At 39.3% G+C, this 11,221-nt stretch overlaps 1 protein-coding gene across 2 annotated transcripts in view; it reads right to left on the bottom strand.

The window, feature by feature from the left end:
- Window positions 1–332: 332 nt before the first annotated feature.
- UBXN2B (UBX domain protein 2B) overlaps window positions 333–11,221 on the bottom strand; it is a 38,027-nt gene continuing 27,138 nt past the window's right edge. The window contains exons 7-9 of one of the 2 annotated variants that reach the window (XR_004059293.1): window positions 9,032–9,169; window positions 2,400–2,561; window positions 333–788 (exon numbers count right to left, since the gene is read on the bottom strand). Coding sequence is in view for 1 of the 2 variants with exons in the window: in XM_030937909.1 (XP_030793769.1) it covers window positions 626–788; window positions 2,400–2,561; window positions 9,032–9,169 (463 nt within the window). In the remaining variant the exon portion in view is untranslated. The remainder of the gene's footprint in view (window positions 789–2,399; window positions 2,562–9,031; window positions 9,170–11,221) is intronic. The other variant, XM_030937909.1, reaches the window with a different exon arrangement.

Genomic DNA, 11,221 nt, shown 5'->3' with positions numbered 1-11,221 from the left:
TGTTCATTTTTTTCTGCAAACAAATGTTACATTAACACTAAGCATGTAACAAACTGATTTGCCTAGAAATCCAAAAACTAACATAAGCCAGTCCTTCAACTAAAAACTCAAACATACTTATCTCAAGGTCTATTCCTTTTTTTTTTTTTTTTTCTTTTTTGAGACAGAGTCTCGCTCTGTCGCCCAGGCTGGAGTGCAGTGGCGGGATCTCAGCTCACTGCAAGCTCCACCTCCCGGGTTCCCGCTATTCTCCTGCCTCAGCCTCCCAAGTAGCTGGGACTACAGGCACCCGCCACCTCGCCCGGCTAGTTTTTTTGTATTTGTAGTAGAGACGGGGTTTCACCATGTTAGCCAGGATGGTCTCGATCTCCTGACCTCGTGATCCGCCCGTCTCGGCCTCCCAAAGTGCTGGGATTACAGACTTGAGCCACCGCGCCCGGCCTCAAGGTCTATTCCTAATCCAAATTTGTCTATATTCAGGTTGGAAGACAGAATAACAATAAAACCAAAATCTATCTGTAAAAATAATAAAAATAATTTGGTTGTTTTTAGTGCTGGAAGTATTGTTCTTATTAATATGGCACATCATCTATTCCCACATGCTACTGCATGGACAGGAACAATATTATTTTAGTTGCTGGAGTAACACAGTGTTAAGAATATCTGCTTCTAGCAGTGTCAGGTTTTCATCTGTTAGCTCTTTATTCGGAAATGAAGTCACAAGAATAAAGTCAAGAGCTGCAAATTCAGGACGAGACTGTACAATAAAGTTCCGGACATCCAGGATCCTGAAGAAATGAGATAAAAATAATTTGTAATATAAAAAACCATATTTTCATGTAAACTTAAAATTGAATCATAATAAAAATCACAAAATTTTAATCTTTATATAAAGGTGTTGCAACTTTCTTTAATGTATAATATTTCAATTGAAGGATTTATCTTAGGCTTCAGTTAAAATGTAAAGTAACTTTAGTGTGTACTTAACATTTACTTTTCCTGTAAAATGGAAACAATCTTCAGGTAAGTTATGCATAAAGTAAGTGTACTAATGTTATTTTAAAAGTGCAGGTCCGGCTGGGCACAATGGCTCACACCTGTAATTCCAGCACTTTGGGAGGCCGACGTGGGCAGATCACTTGAGGCCAGGAGTTCGAGACTAGCCTGGCTAACGTGGTGAAAACCCTGTCTCTACCAAAACCAGAAAAAATTAGCTGGGCATGGTGGTGGCTGCCTGTAATCCCAGCTACTTAGGAGGTTGAGGTATGAGAATTTCTTGAATCTGGAAGGTGGAGTTTGTAGTGGGCTGAGATCCCACCACTGCACTCCAGCCTGGGAGACAGAGTAAGACTCTGCCTCCAAAATAAAATAAAATAAAAAAAAGTACAGGTCCTACTTTTTTCAGAGTATAAAATATGTTAGCAGCATATGACCTGAAAAAGGTAACTATGATTGGCCTGTGGCAAGGTGAGTTTAAAACTATGAAATGTGTTGTCGTAGGACTAATTTTAAAAAATTACTCTCACATCAACACAGTAATTCAACCGAAATCATAAATATACCTGTTAGGGTCTTACTTCAACGGACAAATCAAATGTTGATGTACAAATCAATATTAAAGAAATTTTTTTTTTTTTGAGACGGAGTCTTGCTCTGCCGCCCAGGCTGGAGTGCAGTGGCCGGATCTCAGCTCACTGCAAGCTCCGCCTCCCGGGTTCACACCATTCTCCTGTCTCAGCCTCCCGAGTAGCTGGGACTACAGGCGCCCACCTCGTCGCCCGGCTAGTTTTTTTTTATTTTTTAGTAGAGACGGGGTTTCACCGTATTAGCCAGGATGGTCTCGAACTCCTGACCTCATGATCCACCCATCTCGGCCTCCCAAAGTGCTGGGTAAATTACAGGCTTGAGCCACCGCGCCCGGCCTATTAAAGAAAAATTTAACACTATCTGAAGTTCTTGAAAATAGTACAATTAAACTTGATTTGCAATATACATTTATATTATGAAGTATTTGCCATACAGAAAATCCCAATCAACATTATCACAAATTTTTAAATGAATGAAGTCCCCAAAGGTTTTACTATGTTAAATTAAATCTGATTCTACTTCATATAGTTTTAGTAACAATGTAAAACTGTGGTTCTTAATTTATTTTTGTATGATATCTGAGATCACATGAGTATTTGGATAGTTTATAGAGACTGTTTAAATACCATATATTTCATTTCTTATACACAGCTAATGTCCTTTTAAGAATGTTTCTTCTGTCAAAAAGTTACTTCAAAAGTAAACCTAAAGAATATCATATTCTTCATTACTCATGTCACATACAGTTTTACTTAGATAAGCAACCCAGTGTACAGAACAGCAAACAGGACACTGTTGGTAAAGAAGCTTACCTGTGTGTACTGTTGAATCTTTGTATCAGACGACTCCCATCTGCCAACCTGATCTGAATTTTTGTTGTTGGCACTGAATCATCAATAAGAACAACTGCATTAAGTATTGATTTATCCTCCTCTTCTGGAGAGGAAGGTGTACTGACTATTTCAGGTGTAAGGCTAAAAAAGAAGAATCAAAGAATTAGAACACAAATCTGAGTATGTAAAATGTGACAAACTGAAGAAGGCAGATAAACACTTAGAATATGGCTTCATTTGAGTCTCCTACACTTCTTTCAACCTCTTTCATTATGTTAAAGTTATTTTGGATCCTATGATTCCTATCTGGTTTATCTAATCTCTCTTAAAAGCCTAACTTTGTATCCTTTCCTCATTTAACTGTTTGCAATTTCATCACATTTAGCAAACCAGTTTTATTTAGAAGTATAAGCAACTCTGAGTTAGTGTCAAAGAATGACTAAGAGCACAGCCAGACATGGTTTCACATCCCAGCTACGTCAATTGTGTGAAGTTGAGTAAGTACATCAATCATTTTGAATCCCAGTTCTATCATTTATAAAATGAGGGAATAATACTATGTTATGAAGGTATATTATACCAGTAAGTCCTTAATATTATGCCTAGAACACAGTGTTTCAACAGGTGCCAGCTATTGTGTACATACTATCAGCACTAAATTCACTTAATTTAAACTTAGCTAATATTACTTAAACACATCTGATTCAAGTACTGCTTTGCAAAACAGAAATAACTTCTAAGTACTAGTGAGGAATAAAATGTTTCTACACAACGATAAATTCATAATGAAGCCTGACAGAACATCTTACCATTTGAACTTGGTTACTAGTGACCCTAGCATTGCTGTCTTAGCCTTCTAACATGAGCAGGATGATCAGCCAGTATATATCAAAAGTGAATGTCAAAAATAGAGGAGTGCTCTTTTGGTTAAATAATTAAAAGAAATTTAGCCCAATTTTCTCAGTCATCTTAAGGGATTTTTGACAACCTTCAAGTTTTTTCTTTTGAACACTGAGATTTAGATGGTTTCCTATAAATTATTTTCTTCTGGAAGAAAGACACACATGTATCTACATATTACTCGTATAAAAGTTCTATGAGCATTTGGGCTTTAGTTCAATCTAAATCATGACTCTTACTCCCATTCAAAAGGTTTCTCTTTCAAGAGTACACAGTAAAGTGGTAAAATTACCTGGTACTAACTGCTGACACTTTCTTTAGCTATTTCCTGAGGCTAATTTTAGAACTGATTTGAGGATACATAAAAATATACAAAAGGTTAAAATTATGACTTACAATAAATAATCAGATATTAAGGAATTTCTTTTTAATTTGGAATTGAGGGCCAACAGTCCAGTGTCCCTTACATGAGGGGGATGAAAATACAAGAGAAAAGACATGAGACACTGAATGCGAAGGACCTCTTTACCTCTGCCTCATTGATAACCAGGTATACACATTATCATCGTCACTACCACCATTACCACATCTGCCACATACATTATTTCATTTACATCAGCCTGGAAAGCAGTGTTAACAGCATGGTTCCCGGAGCTGGATTACCTGGTTTCAGTACCAACTCTGCACTTATTCTGTGACACCAGGCAAGTCACTTACCCTTATTGTGCCTGAGAGACAACAGCAGCAGTGTCGTAAGGATGAAATTAATGAGGACACATAAGCACTTCAAATGGTGCTTTTATATAGTTGGCACTACTAAAAGTTGGCTATTAGCATTATAATTATCCTAACAACAACTCTGGGGAGAAAAAAGTTACCCCCAATATTCCTATTGGTAAGTGAGAGAGTTGAGGTTTATCTTGGGCTTTTTCCACACGTCAAGTTGCCTCCCTGTTGTTTTTGTAATCTACTGCTTTCTGTTTAAGGCAGATTCTGACCAGGTATGCTTTTCTCAAAACAGAAAATACAGGATGGGGAAGCTAGGTAAGAAAATGTGTGTATGTCACAATGAAACTATTGTATATGGAATAATAACATTTGAGAACTGCAATGGATGGACTTTCAACATAATTTAGTCCAACCATATCATTTTATCCAAAAGAAATTGAGTCACAGAGAGACTAAAAGACATGATCAGAACCACACAGATAGATAGCTGGACAAGCTGGTAGTGTGCTATTAAAAAACCAGCCTAAAAAGTAATGTTAATTTATTTTACTTTATTTTTATTTTTCTGAGATGCAGTGTTGCTCTGTTGCCCAGGCTGGAGTGCAGTTGTGTGATTTCAGCTCACTGCAACCTCTGCCTCCTGAGTTCCAAATGATTCTCCTGCCTCAGCCTCCCAAGTAGCTGGGATTACAGGTGCCTGTCACCACATGTGGCTAATTTTTTTTTTTTTTTTTTGTACTTTTAGTAGAGATGGGGTTTTGCCATGTTGGCCAGGCTGGTCTTGAATTCCTGATCTCAAGTCATCTGCCCGCCTCGGCCTACCAAAGTGTTGGGATTACGGGTGTGAGCCACTGTGCCCAGGCAAGTTATGTCAATTCTAATATTTAGCTGTCAAAATCACATCTGCTTGCTATTTAAAATTTTCTCTGTATCATTCAATTGATCAAGCCACAGTAAAACTTTTACATTAAAAAGAAAATTTTTTAAGAAAGAAAAGAGAAATTCATTGGTACAACAAGGTTTCCAGGCAAATGGCAGGAAAGGATGTAGGTTGTAATTCCCTCAGACAGGAGAAACACCCTCTTCTTCAAACTTATGGAGGGCAAGGAGAATGGAAATGATCATTAATAAGCTTGAAGGTTGGAGGGGAACACAGTAAGAATGTGAATTCCTGTCAGGTTCTATTTTCTCAATGAAGCTGGAAGCAAAGAGATTTGCTGAGAGTGAGCGGCAGGGGTCAAGGAGGGGGTTTAGGAAAGCAGCTCAGGCCTGTGAGACTGGCGAGGTACAGCACTGCCTGCTCAGCACAGCTGAGACTGTCCCCAGAGGTACTGAGCCGCACGGGCTGACAACCCAGTCAGGCTTCAGTCAGGCGACAGCTGTTGAAGAGCTGGGATAGGAAAGGCTTTGAAGTTTTAGAGAACAGAGCACTCAGGGTCTAGGGCCCCAGATGAAGACAAATCCCAGGTGAGTGAGAGTGTTAAGCAAAATCTTTTGAAGAGAACAGTAGGACAAACAGGCAGTGACTGTTCTGCAGAAAGATCAGCTTCAAATCATGATTTTTATCATTATACACGCCAGCTCAAAAGCCTACCAAGAATGCCTACTTACTAGTCCTCCCTATTAAAAATGACTCCGTGATTTTGTAGGTCTTTTACTTGTTAAGCACAACTCTAGCTCACCAAGCTAATTTTTATTCAATAATACAGTTCGTTCTACCATTGCAAAATTGCAGTTTTACATCTATGGTTTGCCTTCTTCTATTACGTGAGGGTACTATGTAATATTTTTATGGCATTTTGGTTTGCACCATAATTGTATACCACATAAAAAGATCTAGTTTCCATCTATGTAACATTCTGTGTGTTGCCTTCTTCTATTACGTGAGGGTACTATGTAATATTTTTATGGCATTTTGGTTTGCACCGTAATTGTATACCACATAAAAAGATCTAGTTTCCATCTATGTAACATTCTGTGTGTAATCAGACTGCCATCTATGGAAGACAATAGATTATTTTCATTTCTGTTTTACTTGCTTCTTTTTATTTCCTGCTCAGTAAATAACTGTCTTGAACTCTTGAGAACCAAGCCCTTTTAGAAGGTTACTTTCTAAATGAAGGTTAACTATTGAAGTTTTAATATATTTCTTTTTTTTTTTTTTTTTTTTTTGAGACGGAGTCTCGCTCTGTCGCCCAGGCTGGAGTGCAGTGGCCGGATCTCAGCTCACTGCAAGCTCCGCTTCCCGGGTTCACGCCATTCTCCTGCCTCAGCCTCCTGAGTAGCTGGGACTACAGGCGCCCGCCACCGCGCCCGGCTAATTTTTTGCATTTTTAGTAGAGATGGGGTTTCACTGTGGTCTCGATCTCCTGACCTTGTGATCCGCCCACCTCGGCCTCCCAAAGTGCTGGGATTACAGGCGTGAGCCACCGCGCCCGGCCGGTTTTAATATATTTCTTAATGTAAATCTTTAATATAAAATGTTCTATGTAATTCGTCACTTTAGAATATATTTGCTTATTCGACATATGGGTTTGTGTACACATAGGCTCACATCATCATGCTATCTCCTTCTATTAGAAGCTGAAAATTCTAAAGATTACATCTCTCAGACTCTCTGGCAGCTAGGATTTCATGATTCTACCCTTCCATCAAGCAAACAAACATATACTTGTTTGGTGGAAGGAAGCACTGCAAAGTGGAAAGTCTGTAGCTCTTCTGGTTACTAAGGTGATGGAAGCATTTATTTCTTCTATGATGGGATGTTCTAGTATCTAGTCCCTAGTTTCATCGGCACGGAGCACCTGACTGGGGGACACAGGTATTGTCTCTGGAACACTCTTCTATGGTGTTTGTTTCTCCTGGCTAAGGAAAGCTTGGTTTGCTTGTCTCTTCCAGATATTCTATAAACTACACAAGATCCTGTAAGAAATCTATTACTACTGGCAAGTAGATTCTGTTTTCTGTAATCAAAATCTTGATCAACATGGCTAGTAAATCAACATGGCATTATTACCACTGATCTCTGTCACTTTCTTCCATCAGTTTCTCCTTTCTTTTCTGTTATTTTCTCTATTTGCTTTATAGGAAAATGATTGGCCTTTGTGAGATACTATCATCAGATAATATCCTTATTTTCATGAGTTTAATAATCACTGGCTCTTCTCAGTTGCCTTCCCTTTATGCTACCTTCTTCAATTCCAAGTCTAGATTTACTGTAGGTCTACCAACAAGGATGTGCAGTCTAACATTAATTCTTAGTCATACATTTAAATAACAGAGAAGGAATATGTATATAGCAAAGAGATGACTAGGCATTTTATCCGCATTCTAATTAAAAATCATAATCTCAATAAATATAAAATAAAAATGGGAAGTGCTAGAAAATTAAAAAAAATATATATATATGTTGATCACAACAAGAGGAGTAAAAACATAGTATTATACAATTCGACAGAAGCCTGGCCAGGCACAGTGGTTCATGCCTGTAACCCAGGCACTTTGGCAGGCCAAAGCAGAAGAACAGCTTGAAGCCAGGAATTCAAGACCAGCCTCGGCAAACTGTAAGACATGTGTCTCTACAAAACCTAAAAATGAAAAAAAATTAGTTGGGCTCAGCAGTGCCTATAGTCCCAGCTAGTCAGAAGAGTGGGGTAGGAAGCTTGCTTGAGCCCAGGAGGTCAAGTCTGCAGTGAACTATGACTGCACCACTGTACACCAGTCTGGGCAACAGAGCAAGACCCTATCTCAAAAAAAAAAAAAAAGAAAGAAAGAGAAGCCTGACATGTGTTGGCAGGAAAGAGAGACGAGGGAGAAAATTTCCAAGTAAACCTGTGAATGAAAATTGAAGAGTTTGTGTTCTAAGAAAAACAGGTCAACATAAATTCCTGTATTTCCTTTATGTCCCCAGCACCAGTCTCTATCAGAAGAGAACACAGGAAGGGAGACTAGAGATAGCAAAGTATAAAGAAGTAATATTGAATTCTTTCCTATCTTGAAATATGAGGAGAGAATAGAAAACCAGTGTGCACCAGGCAACTGAACGGGGCTTGGAAGGGAAGGAATCACATGAAGAGAAGCAAAGGATGCACCAAAGCATACACCGGAAACATCGCCAATGCGGCAATTCCACATTACCTGCAACAATATGTGGACAAGTAGAGGGTAACTTTTACCAACGTATTTTACAATTTCTAAGATTACATTAAGCCATGGCTACTATAAAGGAAACCACTCATACAATCTGCCACGTGCGTTGGTTTTTAAATTGTGCTCTTCAGTCCTAAGGTTCTTCGGAAATGTCTCAGACACAATGCCTTCCTTCACCAACAATTCGAGGAGCTCAGATTTTACATATTGGGCTTCCATGACTTGAAAAAAAGAGTTTGGCTGTTTAAAAACTATTGAAAATCACAAAGCTAAGCACATTGCTCCTGCTGCAAGAGCTTGGTCATTACTGATGGCAGACATGCATGCTTAAGTTGTGATGTAAGGTATCCATCATTTTATCTCATCAACAACCCTTTACAATTCTCTCCTTTGAAACCAGGTAATCTGAAAGAGGCATATAATATAGTGGTGAAAAATACAAACTCTGGAGTCAGAGTGCCTGGGTTTGAATCCCACAAGCTAGTCATTTCTTAGCTCAATAATCTTGGGCAAATTACTGCATCTACAAAATGAAGTAATAACATCAAATAGTTGTTGTAAAGACTAACTGAGATAACCATTGTATAGGGCTTAGAGGGCCAGGAACATGGTAACTGTAATCTTAGTATTAATATTAATTATAGTATTAATATCACAATTAATATCATAATGATATAATGGTATAATAATATAATACTATTAACAGATTTATACATCTAATGTGCATACAGTTCATATTTTTGTTTTTACTTCATAGGTCATTTTGCTTTTCTTATTCTCAAAGAAAAATTCATGTTCAACAAAGGTATTTTTCTCATTTTAGGATTTTTTACCTTCCAAGTTTTTGCCCTTCTCCACTAAAAGCCTTGAACCTCAATCTAGGTTTTATGTATTCTTGATCTTGATGATCCTCCATATCCAAATTCACTTGGCCACCATGAACAAGGCGTTGAAGCTCCAGGGGAATCTCTCTTTTAAAAAGGGGGAAAAAAGTTATCATTAAGTTTTTCAAGAATTAAACTACACTGTTGAGATTACTGTAATTATTTCATGAGCTACACTGGAAAACAGAATTTTTTGCTTAAATTATAACACAAAAATTTCCATGATGACTGATTAGTCCTTGTAGATCTTTTTAAAGGTCACTTCACATTACTCCTTACTGGTTCTCAACACAGGGATGCTTTAGTTGTCACAATTATCTTGGAGAGCTTCTGGCATTTAGAAAGTTAAATTTTAAGACAGCAATTTACAGGTAAATCAGCACCAGAAAATTCCTATGAAGATAAAAAGGTAATGTGGATATTTATTAATAAACTCCTTAGAGAAAGTTCTGAAAATTGATATGGGTGTTTTTGCTTGTTGGGTGTATTAGTCCATTTGCATTGACTGCTATAAGGAAATACCCGAGGCTGGGTAATTTATAAAGCAAAGAGGTTTACTTTGGCTCATGGTTCTGCAGGCTGTAAAAGAAACATGGTACCAGAATCTGCTTCTTGTGAGACCTCAGGAAACTTACAATCACAGTGGAAGGCAAAAAACTTACAATCACAGTATATCACATGGCAAGGGCAGAAGCAAGAGAGAGACGGAGGTTCCCGGCTATTAACCAGCTCTTGAGTGAACTATCGGGGTGAGAACTCATTACCATGCGGATGGCAGCAAGCCATTCATGAGGGATCTGCCTTCGTGATCCAAAATCTCCCACCAGCCCCACCTCAAGAGTGGAGGTCACACTTCAACATGAGATTTGGAGGGGACAAAACATCCAAACCATATCATTACACCACTGGCCCCCCAAATTTCATGTCCTTCTCACATCACAAAATACAACCATCCCTTCTCAATAGTCCCCCAAAGTCTTAACTCGTTCCAGCATTAACTCAAAAGTCCAAAATCTCATCTGAGATTCAAGCCATGTTCTTTCTACCCACAATCCTGTAAGATAAAAAATAAACTATTTACTTCTAAGATAGAATGGTGGTATAGGCATCGGGTAAACATTCCCATGCCAAAAGAGAGATCTGCCAAAAGAAAGAGGCAACAGGCCCCACACAAGTCTGAAACCTGGCAAGGCAGACATTAAATCTTAAAGCTCCAAAATAATCCTTGACTCCATGTCCCACATACAGGGCATATTGGTGCAAGAGGTGGGTTTCCAAGGCTTTGGGCAGCTCTGGCCCTGTGGCTTCTCTCATGGGTTGGAGGTGAGTACCTGTGGCTTTTCCAGGCTCAGGTTGCTGGTGGCTCCACCATTCTTGGGTCTGGAAAGTGGCACCTCCCTTCCAACAGTTCCACTAGGCAGTGTGCCAGTGGGGACTCTGGGGGCTAAAACCTCACATTTCCCTTTGGCATGGACCTCTGAAATCTAGGTGCAGCCTCCCATGCCTCTTTCACTTGTGCATTCTGTGCGCCTGTAGGCTTAACCCCATGTGGAAGCCACCAAGGCTTACAGTAGTGGCTTGTGCCCTTCAGAGTGAATGGAGGCCCAAGCTCTACCTGGGGCTTTTGGAGCTGCAGCTGGAGCTGCAGCAGCTGGGATGCCGGGAACAGTGTCCAGAGGCTGCACAGGGCAGCTACTTGGGAGGCTGAGGCAATGGAATTGCTTGAACCTGGGAGGTGGAGGTTGCAGTGAGCCGAGATTGCGTCACTGCACTCCAGCCTGGGTGACAGAGCATGACTCATCTCAAAAAAAAAAAAAAGAAAAAAAAAGAAAAAAAAAGAAATCTCTTCCACTAGATATCCTAGATCATCACTCTTAAGTTTAACCTTCCACAAAGCCTTAGGGTATGGACACAATGCAGAGAAGTCCTTTGCTAGGGCATAACAAGGCTGACCTTTACTCCAGTTCCCAATAGCTTCCTCATTTCTATCTGAGAACTCATCAGCCTGGCCTTCACTGCCCATATTTCTATCAATACTTTAGTCACAACCACTTGAGAAGTCTCTAAGAAGTACCAAATTTTCCTTTGTTTTCCTGTCTTCTTCAAGGACATCCAAACTCTTCCAACCACTGCCTATTA

The sequence above is a fragment of the Rhinopithecus roxellana genome, chromosome 9, assembly GCF_007565055.1.
Source record: "Rhinopithecus roxellana isolate Shanxi Qingling chromosome 9, ASM756505v1, whole genome shotgun sequence".
NCBI lineage: Eukaryota > Metazoa > Chordata > Mammalia > Primates > Cercopithecidae > Rhinopithecus > Rhinopithecus roxellana.
Note: the sequence above shows the minus strand (reverse complement) of the source record. Positions and strands in the feature narration are given on the sequence as shown.